General features: G+C 44.4%; 1 protein-coding gene across 6 annotated transcripts in view; it reads left to right on the top strand.

Moving 5' to 3' along the window:
* The window catches only part of LOC124009375 (microtubule-associated protein 4-like), an 85,362-nt gene that overhangs the window by 34,015 nt on the left and 33,728 nt on the right, over positions 1-17,619 (top strand). For all 6 annotated transcript variants that reach the window (XM_046321157.1, XM_046321156.1, XM_046321155.1 and 3 more), the window contains exons 3-6: positions 3,108-3,227; positions 3,881-3,973; positions 4,107-4,331; positions 6,698-7,987. In XM_046321157.1, coding sequence (XP_046177113.1) covers positions 3,108-3,227; positions 3,881-3,973; positions 4,107-4,331; positions 6,698-7,987 — 1,728 coding nt within the window. The remainder of the gene's footprint in view (positions 1-3,107; positions 3,228-3,880; positions 3,974-4,106; positions 4,332-6,697; positions 7,988-17,619) is intronic.

Consider the following 17,619-nt stretch of genomic DNA (forward strand, 5'->3'; position numbering starts at 1 on the left):
AAAATACTACAGTTTACTATAGAATACAATAGTACTGTAGTATACTGTAGAATACTATACTACACACTGTATTATCCATCAATCATATGTAGTACTTACTATAGAATGTTGTAGCATAATGTTGAATACTATACCTAATGCTACAGTATTAACCACAAAAAACACTAGTAAATACTACAGTAATGTCCGTAAAAACACTACAGTCCACAAAACCTCAACCCATTTATTTTACTATAGTAAACACTACAGTATTTAACTGCATATACCCTGCCCATTCCCATCCCCATGTCAGAATTTGTGTCACCCATGTGAGAAACCTACATGCCAGATATAGATCATATATTGTGTTCCTTACAGGTTATAGAAAAGAGCAGAAATGCTGAACTATCTGTGCAGTCCAACCTGAAAGTTATGGAAAATTTGCTATTTAAGTATTTCTCCAATAGGTTTCCTGAAGGCGAAGGAAGATAATAAAACACAAAAAACATTATGTCTGCAAAAACACTACAGTATAGTACAGTCCCCAAGACACTACAGTATAGTACAGTCCCCCAAAACACTACAGTATAGTACAGTCCCCCAAAACACTACAGTATAGTACAGTCCCCCAAAACACTACAGTACAGTCCCCAAAACACTACAGTATAGTACAGTCCCCCAAAACACTACAGTATAGTACAGTCCCCCAAAACACTACAGTACAGTCCCCAAAACACTACAGTATAGTACAGTCCCCAAAACACTACAGTATAGTACAGTCCCCAAAAACACTACAGTATAGTACAGTCCCCAAAACACTACAGTATAGTACAGTCCCCCAAAACACTACAGTATAGTACAGTCCCCAAAACACTACAGTATAGTACAGTCCCCCAAAACACTACAGTATAGTACAGTCCCCCAAAACACTACAGTACAGTCCCCAAAACACTACAGTATAGTACAGTCCCCAAAACACTACAGTATAGTACAGTCCCCAAAAACACTACAGTATAGTACAGTCCCCAAAACGCTACAGTATAGTACAGTCCCCAAAAACACTACAGTATAGTACAGTCCCCAAAACACTACAGTATAGTACAGTCCCCAAAAACACTACAGTATAGTACAGTCCCCAAAACACTACAGTATAGTACAGTCCCCCAAAACACTACAGTATAGTACAGTCCCCCAAAACATTACAGAATAGTACAGTCCCCAAAAACACTACAGTATAGTACAGTCCCCCAAAACACTACAGTACAGTCCCCAAAACACTACAGTATAGTACAGTCCCCAAAACACTACAGTATAGTACAGTCCCCAAAAACACTACAGTATAGTACAGTCCCCAAAACGCTACAGTATAGTACAGTCCCCAAAAACACTACAGTATAGTACAGTCCCCAAAACACTACAGTATAGTACAGTCCCCAAAAACACTACAGTATAGTACAGTCCCCAAAACACTACAGTATAGTACAGTCCCCCAAAACACTACAGTATAGTACAGTCCCCCAAAACATTACAGAATAGTACAGTCCCCAAAAACACTACAGTATAGTACAGTCTCCCAAAACACTACAGTATAGTACAGTCCCCCAAAACACTACAGTACAGTCCCCAAAACACTACAGTATAGTACAGTCCCCAAAACACTACAGTATAGTACAGTCCCCAAAACACTACAGTATAGTACAGTCCCCAAAAACACTACAGTATAGTACAGTCCCCAAAACACTACAGTATAGTACAGTCCCCAAAACACCACAGTATAGTACAGTCCCCCAAAACACTACAGTATAGTACAGTCCCCCAAAACATTACAGAATAGTACAGTCCCCAAAAACACTACAGTATAGTACAGTCCCCAAAACACTACAGTATAGTACAGTCCCCCAAAACACTACAGTATAGTACCGTCCCCCAAAACACTACAGTATAGTACAGTCCCCCAAAACACTACAGAATAGTACAGTCCCCCAAAACACTACAGTATAGTACAGTCCCCCAAAACACTACAGAATAGTACAGTCCCCAAAAACACTACAGTATAGTACAGTCCCCCAAAACACTACAGTATAGTACAGTCCCCCAAAACACTACAGCATAGTACAGTCCCCCAAAACACTACAGTATAGTACAGTCCCCCAAAACACTACAGTAAATACTACAGTGCTCTACAATCTGTAAAAACATTACATTAATTACTATAGTATATACTACAGTTTTCTTTTACTACAGTATTTATACTATAGTTAACTTTAAAGTCCACAAAAACAGTACACTGAATTATATGGTATTTATATCATAAATGGTCTTTTTTATGCGGGTGTGTTCAAATACTTATTATGGAGGGCAATGTAGCCTACATTGAGACCAGGAGGGTAATTATCTTGGCAAGCTTTGTCAGTGTGGTCAGTCACCAACTTAGCAATACAAGGGTAGTTGGCTAACTAATGAAGCAGGCTAGGCAGACTGGTTGAGTTAACTAGCTGTATGTACTGTAGGCCTGGCTGTATTTTTCATTTACTTTGTCAATACCAATTGTTTCCAGTAATGATATGCTTGTTGTCACTTCACAACTGTAACCACCAGATAGCTAGCTGGCAAAAAATGTACTGTTGGATGTAAACAGCAGCATGTATTGTTACCTAGCCAAACTGTGGAGGAATGCGAAACGTACGTTTCCCATTATTTTAAACTACTATCATGAAACTGAGAAATGTTGATCTCAACATAGAGAGTAGACTCTACATCCAAGTAGATGTTTTTAGTTTTCTTCTAGGACGTCACAGGCAATCTACACCAGTTTGCTCTAGCAGGAGCTGGACCCAGGCAAAATGGCGGAATTCCTATTTATACTGTCTATGGTTGATACTGGTGAAACTGTATCCACCAAAGATAGTACATCATACCTGTGAAACGTTTGAAACTTTCTTTGCGCTTTAATTTCCGGACAGGGTGCAAAGGACCCAAAGCACCATCGACTATGATCAAATTTGTCACTAACTTTAAGACAGGGGTCAACAGAGCTAAGTGCTGTAGGCTAACATGGTCACATGACATGGTCATATGGTCCTGTGTCTAACATTTGATGTTCAGTTTTTTGCCTGTCTTCAATGCAGGATCCAGTATAATGCCAGGAGGACAGATGGGGACGAGGATGCCGTGGCAGGAACCAATGGGAGAAAAGCATCCCTGTCCAACTGGACAACAGTCTGCCGTCAATTCTGACTACCTTTCAGGTGAGTCCCTTTCCCCTGTTTCCATCCCTCTAGTGGTTTATACATGCTCAATAAGTCAAAAAGGCAGTGAAAATGCATTTTGTGGAAAGACAGGTTTCCACTGTTTCTATATCTTATCATATTTTACTGCCATTAGGCTTTTTCAATTTGGTCATCATCAATAGCCTAAGATGCTAAAGATCCCTCTGTGGCATAGCCTAGTAAGCTTTCTAGGCACCTAGAGCTCCCTTAATTCAGAGGGGTTGGGTTAAATGTGGAAGATACATTTCAGTTGAATGCATTCAGTTGTACAACTGACTAGTTGTACAACTGACAAGTATCCCTGGCACGGCCTGGGCACTCTTAGCAGTGTAAACTGGGCATTACAGTGTTGCAGGACACCTAGTTAAGCACATGACTGTATTTAAGTGAGGCTGTTGTCGTCGTCTTGTTTTTATCTTCTCAGACCGTCTGGACAATAATATTTTATGGCTGACTGAGAGTTAACTGAATTATGTGAATGTGATTACAATTTCCTTCGGTGGTTTTAGTCTGGCTATTGATTTCTGTCTGTGGTGTACTCATCTCTCATTAGTAGCTGACATCTGATAACCCCAATATATATTCTCTCACTCCCCCTCTCTTTCTCTCTCTCCCCCCTATTTAACCTCTAGGTCCAGTGTCTAGTATGATGGGGATACCTGGTGATCAGTGGGGGAACCAGAACAAAGGAATGAAGGACAGCAACATACCAGATTCTCTCATGGGTACTGTTTAACAATACTGTACAGTGTTTATGTAACACCAGCATGTAGTGCTTATCACTGTGTCTTATAGCGAAATAGAGTAGTAATAACATGAAGTATAGTATTAACCTGGGTGTCTTAATTCCACTCCCAGGTTTCTCCCAGCCAGGGATGATGAATATGAACATGGGTTCAGGAGGTATGGGGGGCATGGCTCCATTTCAGACAGGCATGCCTCCTATGGGCAACTCTCAGAAAGCCTCTCCTCTGTTTGCCTCTGAGCCCCACAAACAGTCCCAGTCCCAGGCCCCCTTTAAGCCCAACGACTCATACCCCTCTGCCCCGGGCCACAACACCCAGTCCCAGGACAATTCTGCAGGTAAGAGGTTGTCTCACACAGAGCAGCTAGATGGGGGGCCTGGGGTGGGATGTCCAGGGGTCCAGTCACCAGTTAAAACATGGTATCAAATGTTAGGAAATGAAATACGTTTGGATGATGACAGATCTTCGATTTGACCGTGAACAGGGTGAACTGTGACCGTCACTTTTTCTAGAGGGTTCCTCAAAGTGCCAGACTTCAGTCATCTTTATCCAAAGGGACATTTTTTGATACTGTATAAGACCTCTGTTTTTATTTACAAACTAAATGCAGAGCTTATAGTTAAAAGCCAGATAGTGGTACAGTATTAGTTGTTTCTTAGTGGGGCGTCCATCGGAGCACAAATCGCGTGTTGCTCCGGCTTAAATTATGATGTTTCACTCTCAGACAACCAGGGTATAACCTTCTAGACCTTTCCAGCCCTCGGCCATATCTTTGGTTTATTATGCAATACCTCAGACCTTTCTGAGACTTTATATCAATTTTGTTTGAGAAGGAAGAATAATTCTGTGGTGAGATACCTAACCTTCTTTATTACAAATATTTCCTTAGATAATCTCCCAGAGGCCTAATTTAAGTGCTCAGTTATATTTGGAATAGAGGATTTTTCTTAAAAGATTTATCATGAGCTCCTTCCCCACCTTTGATACTGCTCTCTGAGTGAGGCAACCACGTAGACTAGGAGTAATGTGTCTTCTGGCAGGAGGCCAGGCTGAGGCTCTGGACTACGATGTGCTCTTGACTTTTTAAATACTAATATTGCATGAAACATAGATGATAATGCTACCTGCAGAAATGTGTTTTTTTTTTTATGGCAACATAATCAATAAAGGACATTGAGGAAAATAGCACATCAATCAATTAGAGAGGAGGGCAAAGATACACAATTTCGAGAGAAAGCCATTATCACTAACGATTGGGTTTAAAGTGGGGAGGGTATTATTATTTTTCATTTCTCTCTGCCCTGTCATGTGAAGTATTGGGGTTATACCATCAGTATTAACTGAAGAACATGGATGGAGAGACAATTTCCCACTGGAATGTCTTTATCACAAAATATAAAAAAACACATGCGCTGTATGTTTTTTATGTGTATAGTATCTTTCGTTTGTTCCCGCATGTATGTTTTTTTCAGTGTGTATGATTTAATGATTTAGATGTTCTTGTGTTAATATGGTCTACTACTAACGTTGTCCTCTTCAGTGTGTTTGTACTAGGTTCCCCATGTCACATGACCCCTTCCTCTGGGTTCATTGTTTATCTGTGTTTGTCCATGTGACCTGCCTCTGTTGTTGTTCTGCAGCATGTCAGTTACTTACACATTCACTCATATGCTCATCTGCTCATGCGATGTGCTGTCGAGTATACAGCACACACCACACTGCTCAGTGTCAGCACAATCTCCATTCTTGCCCTGCCCTGCCAGAGAGAATCACACCCAATCAGCTGCAATCTCGGAACATTGCAAACAAAAAAACTGCCTCTCTGGCTACCATGTAATCCAGAAGCCTAAAAGTCACATTCTATAAACCTACTGGCCAAGCCGTAAGTAAATTCTAGTGGTGGTTGTGTCAATATTATTTAAGTTTTATTAGGATGCTTACTAGCAGGTTATTTCTCGACAATGCAACAACAATAATAAATATAAGAATACGAACAAAGTAAATGGCTCAGTAGAAAATAAACATTTAGCATAAATATAATACAGGAAGGTAGGATTTTTAGTACAATATTTATACATGTATTAGAGAAAGGGGGGATTGGGGGCAAGTGTTTCAATTGTGCAGTATTAGCAATAGTAAATAAGAGTGGTAGCAGCAATTGTGGTGTGCGTGTGTGCATGTGTGTGTGCATGTGTGTGTGCATGCGTGTGTGCGTGTGTGTGTGCATGCGTGTGTGCATGCGTGTGTGCATGTGTGTGTGCATGCGTGCGCGAAGGTGTGAAGAGTCAGTGCAGTTGTTCAGTCCAGTTCAAGTATTCAGCAGTCCGATGGCTTGTAGATAGGAACTGTTTCTTGTTATCAGACCTCATTCTGTGATACCGTCTCCCCAACAGTAAAGGAGAGAACAGCTCGTAGCTGGGATGTGTTGGGTCCTTGATGATGCTATGGTCCTTCCTCAGGCACCATTTCATGTAGCTTACAGAAATTCAAAACTCAAGTCACAATTTGATTTATTGAATCGTTTTTATTCGTAGTTTAATTAGATCATTTTCTACTCAGTTGTTGAGTTTCATAAATGTAGGTCTGAATTTCTATGAGCAGATAAGATATACCCAGATTCTTCTGGAGATGATTGGCAATTGGTTTTTGGTCTTCTTTGTTATGGGTAGTGACATTCCTTCCTCCTCTCTGCTCATCAAAAAGTTTGGACAAACCCAAACCCCTTGGCAGATGGTGAGTCCGGGCTGCAAGCCTCAGAGGGTCTCAGCCTCTCCCCCAGCGAATCAGTGGAGGAGAGCCCCAACTCCGACCCCCTCAGCCCCCACGGCCAGGAGACTGGCTCTGGAGACGAGAGGGGGACCGAGGGGGTCAACAGCGGCAGCATGCAGCAGAAGAGGAAGAAGAAGAAAAGGAGGCCCAGAGAGGAGGTGTATGACTTCATGGACAGGGAAGAGGCTCCGGACTCCTCGAAGGAGGAGGAGGGCGAGACAGAGAGCGGAGCCTCGGACTGCCCGCTGAGTCTGTCCTCCCCGAGCAAGGAGGAGAGCTGGGAGTGTGAGATCCGAGGGAGGGGAGGGGGTAGGGTCAGGGGCAGGAAGAATAAGAGCAGGATGAAGCTGCCAGAGGAGTGGGGGCCAACACCCCAGGAGCCCACGACACCCCATGCCACCCCAGCCTCGGTGTCTGCAATGGTGATGGCCTCCGGTCCGTTAAGCTCAACCCTAGAGAACATCTCCTCCCTCATAGCCGACCCCCAGACTAACCCCTTTAGCAGTTTTATAGAGGACACCAAACCCTCTCACACCTCCACTTCGCCACCACTCACTGAGAACCCCAAACCAAGTCACATCCTCAACAAGGACCCTGCCTTAACAGACACTTCCACTAGTAACTTGAACATGTTTGAGCAACCTTCTCCAGCCAAGGTAAACATGGAGTGGGAGGCTGAGGCTCCTGTTAAAAACACTGCCTCTGCTCCCCTCCATTATGAACCCATGTGTATTGATGACTTCAAAATGCCCCCTCCCGTAGCCACTAAAGATGTCCTACCCCCCAACAAGGAGGAGGCAGCTCTGTCCTTCACTGACAAAGCCTCCTCTGATCATTGTCGTCGTGAGGCCAACGCATCTATTACTGACCAGAGGCAACTGGGTCCTAAGAGCTCCCCAGGCTTCAGCCCCCAGGTCTCACAGACCTCTTTTCTAGACTCTGTCCTGCAGACCCCCTCAGCCAGCACCTCTGCTTCACAGCCACAGGCCCAGTCTCAGACCACCACACCCCAGGGCCTTCCTCCAAACACCACCACCTCCTCCTCTTTCCAGTGCACTTCTCCTCCACTGCTTAGCCACTCCTCCCAGCCTGATCATGACACTCACAGTCCCCGCCCTGCAGTGTGCTCAGGCCTCAACCCTGCAGCCCCGCCCTTTATCCCCACTACACTGCCACTCACAGAGCACCAGGAGCCACCGCTGCCAGAGCCCCCCCTGCTGGAAGGTTGGTGACACTGGAGAGGGGACATATCTATCAGTATGGGGGTGTATGATGACATTATAGTGCATGGCTCTCTCTCTGTGGACTGGGCCTGCTGTTGCTCGGCCATTGTGTGTTTAATAGCACTGTTAGTAACATGCTAACTAATTACCACTATTCTCTAATCTGACTGCATCTGTCTGAGTCCCTACTGGCTGGGCCTTGAGTCCCTTTATCCTGACGGACTGTCTGGCCAGTCTCTGTAGTGCTGTTATGATGATGATGATGATCATGATAATAACACATTCATTGCTATATGGCTGTCTACCTACCTGATTGTGTAACTGCCCAGCTCGTTTTACCTCATATCCCTCTCCTTTCTAACACTGTAATCATATCCTACTTACTCTACTGTCTCTGTAGATTACTATGTGTGTGACTCCTGAGTGACTCCACTCTCCTTGGGATATAATTAGCTAGCTTTCTCCCCCCTGAATGCCATTATCCTAAATTGCAATGAGTAATTCTACACCCTAACTCTTTGACATTGATTCAACCTTTCTTCTCTAATCAAAGGGATGTTGGTTTACAGTGTGATTCTCTCTCTTTCTCTCAAGAGATTGCTTTTTCCCTGACTAAATTATGCTTTTAATTCCTCAAATAGCCATGAGCTGACTGAGGAGTCACTAACTGCTTTTCTTTCACATTCTCTTTCTACTTGTGTTTGTGAATTCACTTTCAGAACCATTTTGAATATCTCAGTGTTCCTCTTTGGAATTCTTAGTTATGCAATTTGACCATTTAAAAACACATACACATTTTACTTTCAGCCAATTTTTGATTGGAGATCAAAAATACAATAACAATTGCTCGATGTGCAAGTTGTCATGTAAATGTTTGCATGATTAATAGGCAAACTGAAATGACTGACAGCTATGTTTTGTCTTTTCTCTCACCCACATGTACTGCGTCTCCTGATGATGGCTCTGATGATGATGATGATGATGATGATGATGATGCTAAATAGGTGAGTCACATTTCCATTATTGCCTTTGAGAATATTTCGATTTCTCATCAGTGGAATAATATGACGCCGAATTCAGTGTTTATTTATTTCCTTATTTGGTACAAATGTTTGCCACGGGTTTTTGTTCTGTTCAAGATTTCTTGGACTTTGCCTCTCACTGTTGTTGAGATATTGTCCATGTCAGGAAAAAGCTGGCACGTTTCCTGGCTAGTTTGCTTTGAGCGTTAGTTTGGCCTAGTTCAGAGACTGTACTGTTCTGTGTTGGTTCTTCTTACTTTGGTTTCTTGGTTGGAGATTCCAAGGACTGATAGCTAAGTTAACATTGCTTTCCTAAGTTGTTACCCTGCAGTGTAAGGTTGTTGTAGAGACGCTGTTCCTCCTCCATTGATGACACAGGTGTTTTTGGTTGAAAAATGGTGGATGTCGTTAGCATACTGCTTGTCTGTCTGCACCCCCCACATTCCCTTACTCAACTCAACCATCCCCATTCAGCAGTCTGTTAATGGGTTATTTACAGATGACCGGGCAGGCGGGTTGGTGTGTGGAAGGACAGTACAGTGAGGGACTGGCCTCTACTGCCCTCTGTATCCTCATCCCACAACTTTCTCCCTCAATCACCATCTTTGTTTTTCATACCTCCCTCTTTCCCCCTAGCAGCCTCTCTGTTTTGCTGCCTCTCTCTTTCTTTCTCTCTCTTCCATCTCCCCTATCTCTCTCTCCCTCCCGCCCTCTCCATCCTCCTCTCCCTAATGCAATATTGATGGCTGGGACTTTTTTGCAGTTACATAAATCATGCAGCCCTTGTCTTTTTATAGCCGGTGATCTGGGTTTGTGCAGTAGGCACCAGCTGTCAGAGCAGCTCACAGATCACTGCACCTGTACATAGCCCATCTGTAAATAGCCCGTCCAACTACCTCATCCCCATACTGTTATTTATTTTATTTATTTTGCTCCTTTGCACCCCTGTATCTCTACTTGCACATGCATCTTCTGCACATCTATCACTCCAGTGTTTAATTGCTATATTGTAATTATTTCACCACTATGGCCTATTTATTGCTTTACCTCCATTATCCTACCTCATTTGCACACACTGTATATAGACTTTTTGGATTGTATTATTGACTGTATGTTTGTGTATTAACATGTGTAACTCTGTGTTGTTGTTTGTGTCACACTGCTTTGCTTTATCTTGGCCAGGTCGCAGTTGTAAATGAGAACTTGCTCTCAACTAACCTACCTGGTTAAATAAAGGTGAAATAAATCAAATAAAAAGGCTGAGGGAGACAGAGGCTTAGAGGCTGTGCGGTGCTGCAGTCAGGGTTATCCCACCACGCCACCACCGGTTTGTGAACTGGTACTGCTCTGCTCTGCCCTAATCTACTCTACTCTGCTCTACTCTGCCCAACTCTGCCCTACTCTGCCCTACTCTACTCTACCCTACCCTACCCTACTCTACTCTACTCTACTCTACTCTACTCTACCCAACTCTGCCCTACTCTGCCCTACTCTACTCTACTCTGCTCTACTCTGCCCAACTCTGCCCTACTCTACTCTGCCCTACTCTACTCTGCTCTACTCTGCCCAACCCTACCCTACTCTGCTCTACTCTGCTCTACTCTGCCTTGCTCTGCTTTTCCCTACTCTGCTCTGCTCTGATCTGCTCTACTCTGCTCTACTCTGCCCAACTCTGCCCTACTCTGCCCTACTCTACTCTACTCTACCCTACCCTACTCTGCTCTACTCTACTCTGCCTTGCTCTGCTTTTCCCTACTCTGCTCTGGTCTGCTATACTCTACCCTACTCTGCTCTACTCTACTCTGCCTATCTCTGCCCTACTCTACTCTGCTCTACTCTGCCCTACTCTGCTCTGCCTATCTCTGCCCTACTCTGCTCTGCTCTGGTGCATAGTAATTTTTCTGGTCAGCCGATCACAGACCGCCCAGCCTGGCAAAGATACCATCCATAAGAGCCTGCCCAGTCTGTCAAAGCATCACCACTATAGTACTGATTGAGATGGGCAGTGCTGAGCAGTCTTTTGTTTTTTAAGATATAGCTACCTTTCAGTAAATACTTAATCATCATGCTGCTGGCTTTAAGTGCATTTCTGTATGTCACAGTGCATATCATCACACTGGACCGAATGTGTTGAAGTCAAGTAAAGGGATGGGTGCTACTTAAGTGTTGTTTACATATTGATTAGTATCGGAAATCCATGCAATTTTTCATGATGTATTACTTGACCAAAGAGGCCATCATCTGGTGGTTCAATAAATGACTGGTGCTTATATAATAGTTCTTGCTGTTGCTTTGAATGTGGCTTAGCTGGTTGAAGCTAACCTCGTACAACCATCCAGAAGTCTCACAAGCTTACATTTTGTTTCCCTACATGGATTCCATCTGGCTAGGAGCAGAAGACATGGTGCCCTCACCATTTCATTGTTCCAATCACTGTCCTCTGATGAACTACTACCTAAGGTAGCAGGCGTAAAACGACACGTGAGCAGTGTCTCCACTTAGGTTGAAAATACTGTATCCCTGACAACCAGAAACATCCACTTGCCAACATTGATAAGGGTGTGGGGGTGGTTTAGTTGATGATGAATGCAAAGTACCGCTGTTCACAGCCACTGTATGGCTTCAGTTCAGTTGGCATCTCTTTGCTCAAGCCAAGGTTGGTCATGGGTGCACCTCAGCCACGCTCAAGGTCCTAAACGATATCTTAACCGTCATCGATAAGAAACCATACTGTGCAGCCGTATTTATTGACCTGGCCACAAACACCACATCCTCATCGGCAGACTCAATAGCCTTGGTTTCTCAAATGATTGCCTCGCCTGCTTCACCAACTACTTCTCTGATAGAGTTCAGTGTGTCAAATCGAAGGGCCTGTTGTCTGGGCCTCTGGCACTCTCTATGGGGATACCACAGGGTTCAATTCTTGGGCCGACTCTCTTCTCTGTATACATCCATGATGTCGCTCTTGCTGCTGGTGAGTCTCTGTTCCACCTCTACTCAGACGACACCATTCTGTATACTTCTGGCCCTTCTTTGGACACTGTGTTAACAACCCTCCAGACGAGCTTCAAGCCATACAACTCTCCTTCCGTGGCCTCCAACTGCTCTTAAATACAAGTAAAACTAAATGCATACCCTTCAACCGATCGCTGCCTGCACCTACCCGCCCGTCCAGCATCACTACTCTGGACAGTTCTGACTTAGAATATGTGGACAACTACAAATACCTAGGTCTCTGGTTAGAATTTAATCTCTCCTTCCAGACTCACATCAAACATCTCCAATCCAAAGTTACATTTAGAATTGGCTTCCTATTTCGCAACAAAGCATCCTTCACTCATGCTGCCAAACATACCCTCATAAAACGGACTATCCTACCGAGCCTCGACTTCGGCGATGTCACTTACAAAATAGCCTCCAATACCCTACTCAATAAATTGGATGCAGTCTATCACAGAGCCACCTGTTTTGTCAGCAAAGCCCCATATACTATCCACCACTGCGACCTGTACGCTCTCGTTGGCTGGCCCTCGCTTCATACTCGTCGCCAAACCCACTGGCTCCAGGTAATCTACAAGACCCTACTAGGTAAAGTCCCCCCTTATCTCAGCTCGCTGGTCACCATAGCAGCAACCCACCTGTAGCACACACTCCAGCAGGTATATCTCTCTGGTCACCCCCAAGCTTTAAGCACCAGCTATCAGAGCAGCTCACAGATTACTGCACCTGTACATAGCCCATCTATAATTTAGCCCAAACAACTACCTCTTCCCCTACTGAATTGATTTATTTATTTATTTTGCTCATTTGCACCCCATTATTTCTATTTCTACTTTGCACATTCTTCCACTGCAAATCTACCATTCCAGTGTTTTACTTGCTATATTGTATTTACCTCGCCACCATGGCCTTTTAATGCCTTTACCTCCCTTATCTCACCTCATTTGCTCACATTGTATATAGACTTATCTTTCTACTGTATTATTGACTGTATGTTTGTTTTACTCCATGTGTAACTCTGTGTTGTTGTATGTGTCGAACTGCTTTGTTTTATCTTGGCCAATTGTAAATGAGAACTTGTTCTCAACTGGCCTACCTGGTTAAATAAAGCTTAAATAAAACATTTTTAAATTAAAAAAGGTAGTTAGGTAGTTAGTAGTAAGGAGCTACGTTAGCTGTCCTGGTGCTCAATTTAACTTTCTCTAGAAAGAAGGCCAGTTTGGTTTTACTTCCTAAAAATGCGGTGCTGTGGCTTCTGCTTTCTGACTGGTTGAAGATGATCCAATCGCTTTTGAATATATTTTGTGCAACACCTCTCGGGAAAAACAGCTTCAATGGTATAATTTCAGGACTGATAGCGCTGCGACACACCTGTGAAGATTCTGCTTGAGAAAGCATCACTGGCGAACACTGGCCCACTTTTAGCCACTCATTACTTTTAGTTACTGAATAACATTTCATTATATTATAACTAGATAAATTGTCATTATAATAATCTGAATAGAAAGAGACTCTCTTGATGACTTGATTTTAAGCTTCAATCCAGAGAATATCAATGTAATCACTTTTGACTTGTGGAAACAAGTTCTTGGATCTTGGATTGAGAATAAGATCTTGTGTTCGTAGTACAATAGTTTGTGAACAAACTTGACAATCTCAGAGCGAGCATCTACTTTCAGATTCTGCAACATACTTTGTTTTTCTGAGACTTGGCTTTCCTTCGACACGAGGTGGAGGCGCAATTCAGTGGGTCGAACACAAGGCGTATGTGGCAGGGGCTTTTAATGATAACAGATTATACTGCACACTGCACTGTACATTGCACTGCCTTCACCCACCTGGACAAAATTCATGCATATATGAGGATGCTGTTCATTGACTACAGCGCATTCTTCAATACCATAGTACCCTCTAAGCTCACCACAAAGCTAATGGTCCTGGACTTCCTGACGGGCTGTCCCCAGTAATTAGCCTGACTATCAACAATGACAAGACGGCCTACAGAGAGGAGGTAGGCACTCTGACGGCGTGGTGCCAGGTAAACAACCTCTCCCTCATTGTCAGCAAAACAAAGGAGCTGATTGTAGATTTCAGGAGGAATCAGGATGGGCATGCCCCCATTCTCATCAACAGGGTCGCTGTGGAGATGGTCAAACACTTCAAGTTCCTCGTTGTACACATCAGAGGAGTTGAAATGGTAAAACCACACGGACACTGTGGTGAAAAAGGCACAACAACGATTCTTCAACCTCAGGAGGCTGAAGAAATTTGGCCTGTCCCGAGGGCCCTCACAGTGTTCTACAGGAGCACCATCGAGAGCATACTGTGGGGCTGCATCACAGCCTGGTACGGAAACTCCACCACCGCTGACCACAAGGCTCTACAGAGGGTGCACCATTGGGTGCACACTGCCTGCCCTCCAGGACACCTACAACACCAGGTGTCACAGGAAGGCCAAGAAGATGAAGTGCTTTGAAAGGCTGGTCATGGCTCACATCAAGACCCCCTAGACCAACTACAATTCGCATACCGCCCCAACAGATCCACAAATGACACAATCACACTCCACACTGCCCTTTCCCACCTGGACAAAAGGAACACCCATGTGAGAATGCTGTTCATTGACTACAGCTCAGCATTCAACACCATAATGATCACAAAAGCTCATTACTAAGCTTAAGACCCTGGGACAAAACACCTCCCTCTGCAACTGGATCCTGGACTTCCTGACGGGCCTCCCCCAGGTGGGTAGGCAACAAAATGTCTGCCACGCTGATCCTCAACACTGGGGTCCCTCAGTGGTGTGTACTTAGTCTCTCCTGTACTTCTTGTTCACCCACGACTATGTGGCCAAACACGACTCCAACACCATCATTACGCTTGCTGACGACACAACAGTGGTAGGCCTGATCCCTGACAACGATGAGACAGCCTATAGGGAGGAGGCCAGAGAACTGGCAGTGTGGTGCCAGGACAACAACCTCTCCCTCAATGTGAGCAAGACAATGGAGCTGATCATGGACTACAGGAAAAGGTGGGCTGAACAGGCCCCCATTAACATCGACAGGGCTGTAGTGGAACGGGTTGAGAGTTTCAAGTTCTATCATGGTCCAAACTTACCAAGACAGTCGTGAAGAGGGCACGACAAAACCTTTTCCCCCTCAGGAGACCAAAATGATTTGGCATAGGTCCCCAGATCCTCAAAAAGTTCTGCAGCTGCACCATCGAGAGCATCCTGACCGGTTGCATCACCGCCTGGAATGGCAACTGCTTGGCATCTGACTGTAAGGCACTACAGAGGGCCGTGCGTAAGGCCCAGTACATCACTGAGGCCAAGCTTCCTGCCATCCAGGACCTATATACCAGACGGTGTCAGAGGAATGCCCATAAAATTGTCAGAGACTCCAGTCACCCAAATCATTGACTGTTTTCTCTGCTACCGCACGGCAAATGGTGTGTCTAGGACCAAAAGGCTCCTTAACAGCTTCTATCCCCAAGCCATAACTACTGGACATTAATCAAATGACCACCGGACTATTTACATTGACCCCCCCCTGCATTTGTTTTGTACACTGCTGCTACTCTCTGTTTATTATCTATGCATTGTCATTTCATCCCTACCATACATGTAGAAATGACCTTCACTAACCTGTACATTTACATTTACATTACATTACATTTAAGTCATTTAGCAGACGCTCTTATCCAGAGCGACTTACAAATTGGTGCATTCACCTTATGACATCCAGTGGAACGGTCACTTTACAATAGTGCATCTAAATCTTAAGGGGGGGGTGAGAGGGATTACTTATCCTATCCTAGGTATTCCTTAAAGAGGTGGGGTTTCAGGTGTCTCCGGAAGGTGGTGATTGACTCCGCTGTCCTGGCGTCGTGAGGGAGTTTGTTCCACCATTGGGGGGCCAGGGAAGCGAACAGTTTTGACTGGGCTGAGCGGGAGCTGTACTTCCTCAGTGGTAGGGAGGCGAGCAGGCCAGAGGTGGATGAACGCAGTGCCCTTGTTTGGGTGTAGGGCCTGATCAGAGCCTGGAGGTACTGAGGTGCCGTTCCCCTCACAGCTCCGTAGGCAAGCACCATGGTCTTGTAGCGGATGCGAGGTTCAACTGGAAGCCAGTGGAGAGAACGGAGGAGCGGGGTGACGTGAGAGAACTTGGGAAGGTTGAACACCAGACGGGCTGCGGCGTTCTGGATGAGTTGAAGGGGTTTAATGGCACAGGCAGGGAGCCCAGCCAACAGCGAGTTGCAGTAATCCAGACGGGAGATGACAAGTGCCTGGATTAGGACCTGCGCCGCTTCCTGTGTGAGGCAGGGTCGTACTCTGGAGGTCGTACTCTGGATCAAGGAGGTCATTCAGAGAGAGATAGCGGGAGAGCTGGCCAAGGACGGCACGTTCAAGAGTTTTGGAGAGAAAAGAAAGAAGGGATACTGGTCTGTAATTGTTGACATCGGAGGGATCGAGTGTAGGTTTTTTCAGAAGGGGTGCAACTCTCGCTCTCTTGAAGACGGAAGGGACGTAGCCAGCGGTCAGTGTACCACTGCACACTGTATATAGGCTCGTTAATTGTTATTTTATTGGATTACTTTGTATTATTTCTTACTTTAGTTTATTTGGTAAATATTTTCGTAACTTTTCTTGAACTGCGCTGTTGGTTAAGGCTTGTAAGTAAGCATTTCACGGTAAAGTCTACACTTGTTGTATTCGGCGCTTGTGAGAAATAAAGTTCGATTTGATTTGAAGATAATCAGGGACCTCAGCCACACGAGCCCCACTTCCATCACGCATTATAGGAGCATCATGGCAAAAACATTTGTATTATTGTTTCATTCACTTCTTACTTCCCCTCCTGCTGCTCCCCTTATAGACATTCCCTCGGAGATTGTAATAAAGTCACCTAATCTACAAATAGGCCTGAAGCTAGACATAAATATTGAATGATAGCAGGATCAGAACAAGGGCACTTGATAAACAATAGCATTCATCTAAAATACAACTATTTGCATGAGCTTTTTCCCTTACAAAGGGTTCAGCCACTTTCCCAGGTCACTATGCCCATATGGACCCACATTGTTGTTGTTGACACTAGACATTGCTTTACATTACGTTGCTCCCACAGTGAGGTAACATACTGTGGTATGATCAAAAGATACTATATGTACTACAAATATGAGGCTATTCACCGTTCGGATCATTTTGATTAGAAAACATCTTCCTCAAATGTCTGCTAGCACTCATTGGCTATTAGAGGAATCAATTGAAAGACATCTAATTGTATTTCTTCTGACTTCTCAGCCAGACACATTACGTTTACAAAGCCAAGATAAACCCTTCACAGCCACTGTGGTCTTTTTCCATGTCTCAAGCTTTTCCCTTTTTTTGTTTGGGAACATAATTTGGCAGAATGATTGGATTTTGTTTAATTAGTGTGTGCTCTTCAGTCCACTGGACCATCAGATGTGTGTATTAATGACTCTGCGGCTTCATTAGATGTGACACTGCATTTGGCTACACTCTAACCCAATTTTGTTGCCATTCCACAAGATAGATTGTAAGCTACCAATGAAGACGTGGGATGGGATGAGTGTAGTGAGATGA

The sequence above is a fragment of the Oncorhynchus gorbuscha genome, linkage group LG22 (genome assembly GCF_021184085.1).
Source record: "Oncorhynchus gorbuscha isolate QuinsamMale2020 ecotype Even-year linkage group LG22, OgorEven_v1.0, whole genome shotgun sequence".
Lineage (NCBI taxonomy): Eukaryota > Metazoa > Chordata > Actinopteri > Salmoniformes > Salmonidae > Oncorhynchus > Oncorhynchus gorbuscha.